General features: G+C 32.1%; 1 protein-coding gene across 1 annotated transcript; it reads right to left on the bottom strand.

Moving 5' to 3' along the window:
* Positions 1 to 9: 9 nt before the first annotated feature.
* Positions 10 to 13480, bottom strand: LOC117121813. Its single transcript, XM_033267119.1, has 16 exons — positions 13213 to 13480; positions 11712 to 12026; positions 11477 to 11550; positions 10719 to 10947; positions 7094 to 7219; positions 5431 to 5745; positions 4788 to 4861; positions 3486 to 3714; positions 2976 to 3281; positions 2738 to 2811; positions 2284 to 2512; positions 2039 to 2138; positions 1377 to 1511; positions 995 to 1129; positions 609 to 761; positions 10 to 306 (listed from the first exon to the last, which is right to left on the bottom strand). The coding sequence occupies exons 1-15, from the start codon at positions 13445 to 13447 to the stop codon at positions 662 to 664; spliced, it is 2676 nt and encodes an 891-aa protein (XP_033123010.1). The 5' UTR covers positions 13448 to 13480; the 3' UTR covers positions 10 to 306; positions 609 to 661.
* Between the last annotated feature and the right edge of the window lie 216 nt (positions 13481 to 13696).

Genomic DNA, 13696 nt, shown 5'->3' with positions numbered 1-13696 from the left:
GCCCTCCCCTATTGGCAATCATTTGCCCTGTGCTAAATAGAAAATAAAAAATATATACTTGACTGATTTTAGCACCTTGCAGTAATTAGTAATAGGTCTAGAATCAAAACATTTATAAATGCTTCTGACTTATTATTATTATTTGTCTATAATTTTTTATTATCTTCTCTGGCACGAATGCAGTCTTGACAATTTGCTGTATAATTGTTGATCACTTATAATTGGGCGAAATATGTTTACAAGCCTGGCCATTCTTTTGGATTTGTAGCTGCATCTTTGGTTTATTCACCACTTCACATTTTCGTCCTTAAAAAGAGAAAATACACTACATGTGTAATAGCATATAAATATCAACAGTCCTTTATTATTACAGTAGAAACGTCAAATGTTTTTGCCATTTCTCCACATGTTTTACTACAGAGCAGGCCTCTTGGTTAATATTTTGCCATGCACACAGGCAGGTATTTGACTTATTGCTTTTAGTGCAAATCATACAATTTATTTTCTTTGTTTAACTGTGTGATAAAGTAAACTATAAAATTAAAAATATGTATTGTTTTAAGTATTGTGTTGAAGATAAATTGATTCACTAGTTAAATAAAAATTACCATGATTAGAATCCAGAATTGTTGATCCCGGTTTAAAAATTTGTTTTATTTCTTCATGAATAAAATAACGTAGATCCACAATCATGGTCGTCTGCTAGGTCCATGTTTTCATATTCTGTGGAATCATTCACTTCTTCACTATTTTTTTGTTTACTTTGAATATAAAAAAAAAAAACAGGATTAATTACAGTAGCTTTTTGTGTGTTAAAATAAATATAAGTATAGATATTTGATAAATACAAACCAAAAATTATTTTTGAAATCAACAACAATTGTATTTATTAACTCACCACATTATTTATGCGAACATTAATTGATTGTTATGTTTTCATGGTAACTTTTACAAAATAAATGGTATACTGTACTGCTAAGAATAATAGCATTACCATGAAAAAAATGCAGAACTTATACTCCCAGTAGGACTTCTTATTGGAACAATATTTTCATAATCCTGCTCATCTTCTTGATCCGTGGCTGCATCGTCCATGGATTTAATCAAATCTTCGCTTAGTTTTTGTTTACTTTAAATAGACAAAAAATATATGAATTACAATAGTTAGTTATTTATTAGATTAAAGTATAGATGTTTGATACAAACCATAAACATTCTTTTCAGAATCAACAACAATGTACCATATTTAATAACATATCACGTTACATAATGCAAGCGTTAATTTATTGTACATACTATAATTTTTACAAAAAACGAGGATGCCAAAGAATAAACAGATTATTTTAATGACTATTACTTAATTTTATTAATATTACCATAAAAAGAATGTAGAAGTGTTACTCCCATCAGGGCCTCTTGTTGGAACAATATTGTCATACTCCTGTGTATCGCCTTGATCCATGCCTGCTTCCTCTGTGGATTCACTTACCTCTTCACCTTGTCTTAGTTTCCTTTGAAAGAAAAAAAAAAAACTTATTACTTATATAAAACTCCTACAAATGATGTATATCAAAACTAAATACAACAAACCTCGACATATCTGTCACAAGCCAGTAAGTTTTTATCTTCAGAATAAAAAATGATCGTATTTATAACATCTCACTACATTGTCACACAAATTACTGTTCAGGAGATGTTAACAACCATCAATCATTCATAGATCGAAACAAATCAGTTTTCGTTAATTACCACAAAAAGTCCCAAATTGGCTATTAGCAAACCTAACTAAATCTTAACACAGAGAGTAAATGTTAATTTTTATAGAAAAAAAATACTAGAAACACAAGATAGAACTCTTGGCAAAAGTGAATGTCTTTCCAACAATGACAATTTATGTATGTTTGTTTACATCCCATCATACGCGCCGCCTCAATTTACTAACTTAAGTCAGTACAGTATACCCATCATGCAATACAGTTTTTATCTGTGAAGCGTCCTATCTCGTGTTTCTAGTATCCAGGGGTGAGCTTACACCTACCAGAAAGTTTTGATAATAACAACCACTGCAACAGTACAAAGAACTGCTCCAATGACGCCACCAATAGCTGCAATCAACTTAGGCCCTTCTTCAGAATCGTCTTGGGAAAAAAAGTTGGAAATATTAGGATTATATAACATTGCGCCTAACTTTCATCAAGTCACTCAATGTCTTTGTGTTTAAAAATTTAAAAACAATTTTTTTTTTTGAACTAGTGTAATTTTTAATTATCTGAAAATACCTACCATTACTCATAAGAGTACTTTTAACAAATACGCTTTCACTGTGTTTATTAGAAACGGTTACCGAAATGACGTAAGTAGCATCAACATCAATGTTGTATATCGCAGTTTTAGTATCAATGCCCTGGTAAACCACATCACCAACTCCTTCATCGTTATTCAATTTTAGATACACAGTGTAGAAATATGTAGAGTTGAAGCACTGCAGAGTCTCTGCATTAACTGTAATTTCCTAAAAAAAAACACCCAATACAATTTTGTAAAAATAAAATGTATTGTTACATTTGGTAAATAAATATAATATATTGTGTTAAAGGATAATTATACTACATAATACACATTGGCTTCATAACAACATCTAAATCTTGCTTGAAAAGAAAATATTATAGATTTATTGCTAATAATACAACATATTATATTAGGCATATAATGTAATGTAATTCAGCACAAAACTTACTGTCCACGTGACAAGAATACTATGTGGGTTTGTATCAGAAACTACGTGGTTGACAATCTGTACAGGACTAGGTTCTACAAAATGGTGCCGGTAAAAACAAGAATCGGTTAATGTATATTATGAGACAGAGTTTATACCTATATCGAATAATATCAAATATATGACATATATGGAATAAAGCTAAACACAACAGCTTATCATGTTTTGAGTCTCAACATTCAGTTAGTTAATAACTTACGTCCGCAAAGAGTTGACGCGCTGATACGCTGCATTCCAATTGAACCTTTGCCGCCTTCATCATGTATCACGGCTGACAAAGCAAAAGTGTAAATTGTATCCCACAGCAACCCTGAAGCACTTCCAGACAAAGAGTTCAGAATTAGGCTTTGTTTCCAATCATCTGCATTGCCATTGCTAAGTTTATAGTAAAGAATGTATCCAATAACAGGCCTGTCTGTAGGGTTGTCCCATGCAGTCCACTTAATACATATTGTAGAACTTGTAGTAACATCAATCTGCAGACTCCCGTCATATGAAAGCAGAGCTTTTTTGAAATGAAGAAAAATCATTGTCGAAATTAAAATATCATCGAAAAAATGAATGAAATACAAAATTATGAAACTAAAAAATGATTGGGATTGATTAAAATGTATCTGAAATACTTTCACAATATCATTTTCTATGTCAATATTAGAAATGTTTCCATTTTCAAACTTACAGTAGCTTTTGATCATTAAGAGACACTTACCATAATCTACAAGATGACTTTCAGCAAATTCGCCTTCACTGTCTTTATTAGAAACAGTTACCGAAATTGCGTAAGTAGCATCAACATCAATGCTGTATATCGCAGTTTTAGTATCAATGCCCTGGTAAACCACAGTACCAACACCTTCATCATTATTCAATTTTAGATACACAGTGTAGAAATATGTAGAGTTGAAGCATTTTAGCGTCTCTGCATCCACCTCAATTTTCTTTCAATTAAAAATACAATAAACTAGTACATATTTGAAGAACAACTAACTATATCCAGATTTAGACATATTCTAAACTTATAAAAGAATTACATACACTGTAGCTCACATATTCTTTAGAGTTCTAGTTACGGCAGTGCATACTTTGCTTCCTTTGATGGTCCCTGCAGTTGTCATCTTAGTTAATAAATAATTCCCACTGCGCCAAACCACTTCTACAAGTACGTAAAGGCTAAAGGAAAGCGCTACAGAAAAATCACTGCCTTGTATCTCTAAAGAAAGACGTCGATTAGCCATGACAGGTCTAGCAAGCAGATGGTAATTTAGCATCTCCTCTGCTCAAGATTTTATGCAATGAACCCAACTTGACAATATGGCCAAGAAATTGAAGTCATGACAGAATTTGAAAGTTTTTAAAAGATCAGGAATACATATAAGCGAAGCAGACAACGTATGTTAAGTTTGTGCTGCTTTGAGAACGTGTCAGGTTTCAACTAGCAAACTAATGTAGACTACAAGGCGTTAGGGTGAGAAGATAAGACAGTACTATATGTGCAGGATCAACAAGAAATACGTCTAAAGCTTTTTTCCCTGCCCAAAGGTACAGGCAAGATACAGCCTCATATTCTTGCAAAATAAATTTTAACACAAAATTTATTGACAAAAAGGATCGACGTTTCGTGTCCATCATGGACGCATTCTCAAGATCAAGTGAACAAAAATAAATATAAGATAGTAAACCAAGTGTAGGTGACATGAAAGGGATTAACAGTCACATGATTAAAAACTAATACAATAGCACAGTATCATACAAGTACAAGGAATTTCTATGTCCAATAGTCCGATTAATTTAAATTTCATTATGACAGAGAAAAATTAGTTTTTTAGAAAATGGTTTTTTTTTAGTCTGAAAACACAGTATGTCATCTAGATCTCGACATCATGGCCACCATGGTTTTCATCGAACAGATGTTAGACAGTTTTACTTAACATTTTATCAAATATTTTATTATTTGAAAGTTGACTAATAGAATTCCTATTATAATATCAAGTGATTTTGATACAAAACTTACTGTCCAAGCAACTAGTATACTCGGTGGATCTGTTTCGAAGAGGTCATGGGTCACATTCTTAACTGGCATAGGCTCTAAGTGCAATAGTAAAACATTACTGTAATGAGTCACTGTACATAATTAAATTTCAATTTAATTCAATATATTCACATAATGCATCTTATTGTAGGTGATGTTAAATGAGTTTAGGGTACAATATTTCAAACGGTTAGGGCAGTATCAAGAGATTTTAGAATGGGATAGGTAGTTTGAGTTGGTGCAATTGCTGGTTGCCTTTTTTGAGTTTGAAGAGTTTGTCTAAGTCTAGTTCTAAGTTTGATGTTTCTGTGCTGAACCATGGACTGACTATTTGGTGTTTTGAATCTGTAACTGACCACGCAATGTTGAAGCATGTTGGAATATGATAGATGTAGAAGAGACCAACTAGCTGGCAGTTTATTGTCTATAAAGACACCAAGAAAATGTGTTTGGTCAACTGATTTGAAAGAAATATAAGAGTTCCTCTTTGTTAGGCCAAATACTTTTACTAGTCAAATCACTTACACATTTTTGTATTTAATAATTTTAGGTATGATTACAGTTAATTTTAAGCTATGTAGTTTATTTCATTTTCTTATGGTATTTGTTTCAATTTAAAACTTACTTCCGCAAAGACTTTTAACTTTAATTCTCTTCATTCCCATTGGACCTTCACCGCCTATACCAGGTCTTACGGCTGACACAGCAAAAACGTAATAAGTATCCCACAACAAACCAGAAACAGTTCCTGACAATGAGTTCTGAAATGGTGATTGTTTCCAATTATCCGCATCGCCATTGCCAAGTTTGTAGTGAAGAATGTATCCAATAACAGGCCCGTCTCCACTGCCTGTAGTATTGTCCCATGCAGTCCAGTTAATACTTATCGTAGAACTTGTAGTAACATCAAGCTGCATACTTCCGTTATATAAAGGCACCACTTTTTTCAAATTAAAAATAGTTATTCCAAGATTATATTTCAAAAATCATAATTAATTCTGATACACATCATAATGAATACAGTACATTTGACACCAGTTACAAATTTGTAAAATACCACACACCAAATAGCGAATCTTTCTCATGCAATTGTTGTATTACGTTAATTATTTTTTTTAATTATTTATTGTAATTAGTGATTTAAGTATAACATAATGTCCACAGAAAATATTAGCGATTATGCTACAATTTCATTTGTATGTGGCATCATGTTTAATTTACAGCATGTGTTAGCGTTTTAGTCAGTTGTATCCAATAGACCACAGAGACCTAGGATATACGTGCGGTTCTAACCCCCAGGCAGTTTTGAATACAATTGACCAAAACGCTCACACACACTATGTTTAAGAGCGTTACAGACAGTTGTATGAGAGAAAGTGCCTGGGGGTTAGAACTGCACGTATATCCTATAGGTCTCTGTGGTCTATTAGATACGATAGTCGCCTTGACAGCGAGATTTTGCAGGTTCAAATCCCAGGATCCACGTATGTCTCACAGAAATACTAATAAACGAAAATGGAAATAAAACAATTGCATACGTTGACATAATAGAGACAGAAAATTTGTTCAACACAAATATTTCTGACATGCTTGTGTCCTTGCTCAGCGTAAGCCTTTGAGAAAATAGGTTAGGATACTAATTTAGTAGGCCAAAGAACTAGTACCAGCTTAAACTATCAGTGTTCTTGAAAAAAGCTAGCGAAAGCTTGTGTCTCAATAAATTTTGTTACTGTACAGTACTGTACGTTGAAGTGTTTTTTCGCGCGAATATACTTTTGTGATATTTTTATTTTCGCGGTAGCTCCTGTATGCGCGAAAACTGTGAAAATTAATGTACCGCGAAAATTACCACTTTTACAGTAGTCTGGAGAATGCGCTACTGTACTCATTTCATTTGTATTTTAAGGAATAGAAATATACAACTCCTATTTTTATTATTTGAAAAAAGATATATTTATGAAGTAAGAAAATATATAATTTTAGTAAAAGTATTTCTCTTAGATTTAACATCCACGTGAAATTTCGCCTAGTGTAAACCCCCTTAAAAGACTTAAAAACAAAAAGCAATTAGGTCTATTTTATTACCCTGTTTCCATATTACATTTGTGATAAACACTTAAGCCCTGACTAGACTATCAAATTTTATTTGACAAAAACATGTGACATGCCTAAATATGGTCATGATGACATCACATCATGACCATATATAGGCACATCATTACTATATAAGGTGTTTTTTTTTGTCAAAGAAAATTTGATAATCTTGATAGTGCTTTAGAATAGCTCACCGATTTCGCAGTTGGGTTCAAGCCAATTTGAATCACACGACACAAATTTTCCCGTCAATCTCTGACATGTACATGGTTTAGTGCTCTTCTCTTTACAGTTAGTTCCAAACCATCCAGTTTCACATTCTACAAAAAAACATACACAGTCCACAATGGCAATTTAACATTCTGAAACCTTAATGATTGGGATCGCTATGAAATGCACCATCAATGCTTTTAAAAATATCACTCTAAATGTCAATCGTTTCCAGTTTCAAATTAAGTTTAGTACAGTAATTTTTTTTTTTCAAATATCAATAATTAATTCAATACATTCATGAACATAACGAACAAAGAAAAACAAATTTTAATTATATTCCAATATTAATAAAATGAAAAAAATATTAAAAATTATTGTAATGGAAATAATATACAGTAATATACAGTTCACTGTCTGTAACAACAGATGATTGGTAATAGAATAACCACACACCAAAATGCAAATATCAAATAACTATTTAATAAATACATGAATATCATCAACAAAATAATTGTAATGATATTCCAAAATTAAAAGTTAAAAGTTTAAAATTATTGGAATGCTATTGTAATGGTAATATAGCTAGTTATGGTAAGCCCTCTTTTGTTTATATTTAATATGTCAGTGATATTTATCTACATATTTCATTTATCTGCAGATGATCACACACTTTCACATCCTATTCACAATATTGATGATTGTATAGCTCTTCAGAAGGATTTAAATATAATATTTAGATATTTAACAGGATGTAAAGATGTAATGTCATGATTACACTATTGACTCTAAAAGCAGAAGAGTACAAGTTGCTTGGTGTTTTATTTAAACTGTAAATTAACATGTCATACTCAAGTTAACTATATATGTTCTAAGGCTAGTGGAATTCTTGGTTTGTGACAAGGTGCAGTAGAAACATATTTTGGAAAGCAATGTTTTACTTGTATAAGATAAATTTTTACCAACTCACTCTCACCAAGTACTATATCTCAATGTATTGACTACATGTATTTATTTTTATATTTGCTTACTTTTTTTAATCTGATTGTTTATTTATGACCTTTGCCTTTGATTGTTTTTATCAATTTGTAGTTTGACGTTGTAGATTTTGTATTTGTGTAGTGTAAGTAAAGAGGAGAGTGCAAATTGTTTTGTTCGGGCTAATTGCCTATTCTCTTTCTTGGCAAATGATATATATCTTGAATGCCAAATAAATATTGAATAATAATATGTCGTTCTTATATCTTCACATTACTACCCCGGTCATTGGATCAAACACATATGGAACACCAAATTAAATTATTAAATGAAATTATATTATCATTCCATAATATTGCAGCTAGTAATCAGCGCAGGTTGTGTTGGAACCTACCAGGTACCCACTTGTACTCCTGGGTGGAGAGAGGCAACCATAGATAAAGTGCCTTGCCCAAGGACACAAGAGATTTGCACAGCCAGAGTTTCGAACCCCCGACCTCAAGGTTGGGAGTCCAAGCCACAACTGGTGGGCCAACCGCTCCTACAATAAGTTATATTATATTTATAGTTATATAATATTATTATTATAATATACCGTTCACTCTCTACGTCAACAAATGGTTGGTCTTACAATAACCACACACTGGAATGCAAAAATTTCAAAAATAACTATTTAATAAGTTCAAGAATATCATTAATAATCAATGAAAAACAAATTTTAATAATTCTTCAATATTTAAAAAAGTGTAAAATTATTGGAATGCTAAATGTTGATTGTAATGGTAATTATATAGCTTAGAAGTTAAATATTCACTGTCTGTAACAACAGATGGTTTGTGCATAAAATAACCACTTCTACACTTATCAAATGACCACTTTAAATTCATGAATATCATCAACAAACAATAAAAAACAAATGTTAATATTCCAATATTAAAATAAGTTTTAATATTATTGGAATGCTACAGCTAGGTAGGACTGACGAAATGGATTTTTGAAGAAAGGTGTGAAGGGAGACGAGGAAGGGGAAGAAGAAAGAAATGTTGGATGATCCGAAAAATGGTAGATATGACACAAGATCATGAAGCATGGAGAACATATGATAATGTGCCTATGAGCTGAGCGTTTGGCTAATTGGGATGGTTCCTGCTTCTTGCACGCCAGGGCCCTGGTTCGACACCCGGCTCTGCATCGAGTATTGAATTCGTGTCTTTTATAATAACAAAACGCTCAGCTCCTTGAATAACCCTCTCAGGAGAGTTAGTTGAGTTAAGGACCATGTATGTATCAGTCTGTATCTGTTTGATATTGTAGAGTAAGTGGGGTAGTTGGCGCCGAGCTATGGCAGCTGCGGGTCCCCGGACCCAGCCCAAATTTCCCAGTGTGTAGGCATACATATACAAGGACAAATAAAGAATTATTATTGAACTTATTGAACTTTCAGACAAGGCCTGCCTTTGACAGAATACTGATGATGATTATGATGATAGCTAGTTAACATACACAGTTCAATGTCTGTAGCGACAGATTGTTGGTATGCATAGAATCACCACTTCTACACTAGAACGCAAATATCAAATAACTATTAATAAATTAATTAATATTATCAACAAAGAAAAACAAATTGTAATGCTATATATATATATATATATACTACCTTTATTCGGCTCTTAAGTGGAATATATATACTGTCTCTTATACACATCTCAATACTTGATTGAGTAAACTGATTTTAAATTTCAGTTAACCAATTTTCTTAAACTTCCACAAGTGAAGTGTCATCCCACATGGTGTTATGACGGGCGTTCCATATTGTTTAACTGGTTAAAATAGCAATTCTACTTAGGCTTTTCTTTAGCACTTTACTTTTTTTTTTCATTAGTGTTAAATATATATTTTAATCTCTTTGCGTTATTTGGTGTTACGATCCCTCTACTTCCCACTTCTATACAAAATAATTCGCATTGAAAACCTGTTAGCACCTGTTATAAAGCTGTCTCTTATACACATCTAGATGTGTATAAGAGACAGGTATGTATCAGTCTGTATCTGTTTGATATTGTAGAGTAAGTGGGGTAGTTGGCGCCGAGCTATGGCAGCTGCGGGTCCCCGGGGACCCAGCCCAAATTTCCCAGTGTGTAGGCATATAAATAAATAAAGAATTATTATTGAACTTGAAATGTGATAAAGTTTTTAAATATTTGTTAAAAATGTGATTCTAATATTGTGTGCTTATTAAGAAATAAATTTTAACACATTTCAGGAATGACAATTATTCTTTTTATCTTGTTGCTAATTCATATTTGTAATTACACAATTGGCTCATGTGTGATTTAATGTCACCTCCACAAGAACTAGAAAAAGTTTGCCCAGACTCTGTGTTCTTATTTTTTGGCTAATTTCATTACTTTACTGTATGTAACTAGTTTGATTTGTAGTTTTTTCATAAATACATTTTTAATAAAAATATTATTTGACATTTTATCACAGCTTCAAATTGTTCTTGTTTTCTAAGCAATTTAGCCCCGTAATGTGTTTCATATTTATAATAATATCACTTTAAATGTCAATAGTTTCCGGTGTCAAATTAAGTTATAGTACAGTAATTATTGATCATTATGAGGTACCTACCATAATCTACAAGTTGACTTTCACCGAATTCGCCTTCGCTATCTTTATTAGAAACAGTTACCGAAATGGCGTAAGTAGCATCAACATCAATGTTGTATATCACTGTTTTAGTGTCAATGCCCTGGTAAACCACATCACCAACTCCTTCACTGTTATTCATTTTTAGATACACAGTGTAGAAATATGTAGAGTTGAAGCATTTCAGTGTCTCTGCATCCACCTCAATTCTCTTTCATTTCAAAGTATAAAAAATACACAGTAAATAAAAAAATAATATAAAATTCAAAAAAAAATAGACTTTCTATTTATATATACAGTATTCTGTAGCATACAGATCCATTTAAAATTTTTTTTTTTTTACACTGATACAATATAGTGACAAACACTAAACCACCTTCCAGTAATGCTTTAATAAGAACATTTTGAATTTTGAAAAATAGTAATGATTGTGAAGAAAAATTCTTGTGCTGTCTCTGCAAATGTCTTTACCAACTGTGAAATTGAAGGTGGCTCACTGGGAATTTAAATTTGATCAGAAGAAATTTATTCTTTACACTCCTGCACATGCGTGGAACAATGCTTGTTCTAAATGCATTTCATATAACAGAGATCAATATGATACGCCTTCATCAACTTTTAACGACAAGACAGGATCTTTGAAAAAAAAAAAATTTTTTTTCAACAAATCATTTATTTTTAAGTTTTACTAATAACAGGTCTATTATAAAGACATCAAATGATTTTGATACAAAACTTACTTTCCATATGACTAGTATACTAGGTTGGTCTGCTTCGATGATGTCATGGGTCACATTCTTAACTGGACTAGGTTCTAAAAACAAGGGTAAGTACATGAATGAGTTTTTGTTTGTCCAAATACATTAGCAGTAGTAGGCATACTTTACATTCTTGTTTATTTATTAATTCAGATATGATAACAGTTAATCTTAAGTTCAATATAGTTTCACCTTGGTATTTAAAATTAAAACTTACTTCCGCAAAGAGTTTTTGCTTGAATTCTCTTCATCCCTATTGAACCTTCACCGCCTATACCAGGTCTTACGGCTGACACAGCAAAAATGTAACTTCTATCCCACAACAAACCAGAAGCAGTTCCTGACAGTGAATCCTGAAATGGTGTTTGTTTCCAATCATCCATATCGCCATTGCTAAGTTTGTAGTGAAGAATGTATCCAATAACAGGCCCATCTCCACCGTCTGTAGTGTTATCCCACGCAGTCCAGTTAATACTTATCGTAGAACTTGTAGTAACATCAATATGTAGACTCCCGTTGTATAAAGGCAGAACTTTTTTTTCGAAATTAAAATAGTTACTGTCATAATCATAATTTAAAAATTATAATCCTTTGTAGTTTGTCTTACACACAGGGTAAAATACTACATACCAAAATAGGAAATTTTTTCTAATGAAATGTATGTGTTATGTTAATTATAAACAATGTTACCAAACGGTCTACATAAGACTAGAACAAGCCATTTATTGTTATAGCAGACATGTTCTGAGAAAGCCAATTCTCAATCTCATTATGCTATATTATGTTTTATTTTATAACGTAATTAGTGATTTATGCAGAAGATAATGTCCACAAAAAGTATTAGAGATTATCTTACAATTTCATTTGAATGTGGTATCTTGTTTACTTCTAAAGCAAAGTTTTTTTTTTAAAGATCAGTTATTAACTACAGGTACTTACAATTATTTAAGCTTTTATTAGAATTTTCAAAAAATAGTTTTCTATTCCAAAATTATTTGTCCAGATTTGGAATGTGTTAGCACCTGTTATAAAGGATAATTTTATTTGCGACTTTTCTACATGTTAAAAAAAATGTCGCAGGATTTACATTATGCAACATGTTGTTTCTGAGTTTTTCATTTGCCTATTAAATTATCTATATTTAGTGTCTCTTCCAAGAAATCCAATGTGTCGTAACATGTCGTTACTAATGTACGTTACTAATGTACAGCTGAGGGCACATCTTCAGATCTTTGATCGTTCCTGAGTGCACCAATTAGTGCTATTGGTAGTTACTTAATGGAACATGTTTAGAATGATAAAAGACTACAAAACAAAACAGGGGTTTCAAATTTTAAAAGCGTCCAGCGTCGCTAATTTTTAACGGACGTGCAGGACATTTTGACACACAAAATAGAGGGGATTTCCAACAAACGTTCATCGCCCTTTTTTAAGTTGGACCCCATGGTTCCCCCTAACCTACAAATCAAAACAGGGGTTTCAGCAAGGAATGTACATAACTGCCATTTACCACTATCGTAATAGTGCACGTCGCATGAATGGCGCGGACGGTTAAGGGCTGTCTCTTATACACATCTAGATGTGTATAAGAGACAGTATATATATATATTAATTTGGTTTGGAAATTTTTCTTATTCCAGACTCACCAATCCATATTGTATATATTTGTCATGTGTTACAGAATGGAGTGAAGATGCTAAAATTAAAATATCACTTACGAAATATTCCAGGAAGGATAATGCTTTGTGCTGATTCTTTTGCATGTAGAATTACACAGGTGTATGTCGAATCGATATCAGATATTACAGAGAAATTATATGACGTAATTTGCTGGCTCTCTTGTGTCTGTAACACTGCTGTAATGTTTACTGTTACATCAAGTTTTGTTACCATAACAAAGGAGTAAACAGCATCTGCACCACCATGGTATACCTCACAAGTAACATCTGTCATGTGACCATCGTTTGCTGGTGAAAATATAGTATTAACGATTCCTAAAAAAAGCAGTATAATAAATACTAAATAAAGCTTGACTATCATAAACAGCTTTCTAACAAAAACTTTTTTAGTAGATAGTTAGTAGATATTGTTTGTATTATCTCAATCAGAATTATTATTATTATCTCAATTCATTAGAATAAGCCTAAACTACAACCAATTGGAACACGAAAATATAGGAAAGGCCTTGGGAGGGTAGGTGAT

The sequence above is a fragment of the Anneissia japonica genome, unplaced genomic scaffold, assembly GCF_011630105.1.
Source record: "Anneissia japonica isolate Jap-2015-1 unplaced genomic scaffold, ASM1163010v1 scaffold2392_len1475705_cov187, whole genome shotgun sequence".
Classification (NCBI taxonomy): domain Eukaryota; kingdom Metazoa; phylum Echinodermata; class Crinoidea; order Comatulida; family Comatulidae; genus Anneissia; species Anneissia japonica.
The sequence above is the reverse complement of the archived record's forward strand: the minus strand, read 5'-3'. Positions and strand labels throughout refer to the sequence as shown.

Excerpts from the sequence above, each read along its gene's own strand:
- LOC117121813 (XM_033267119.1), bottom strand. The coding sequence starts at position 13,447 with ATGACAGATGTTACTTGTGAGGTATACCATGGTGGTGCAGATGCTGTT. Across the intron at positions 10,948-11,476 it reads GTATACTAGTCATATGGAAA|AGAATTGAGGTGGATGCAGA; the intron begins GTAAGTTTTGTA and ends TTGAAATGAAAG. Across the intron at positions 3,715-4,787 it reads GTATACTAGTTGCTTGGACA|AAAATTGAGGTGGATGCAGA; the intron begins GTAAGTTTTGTA and ends TTTAATTGAAAG.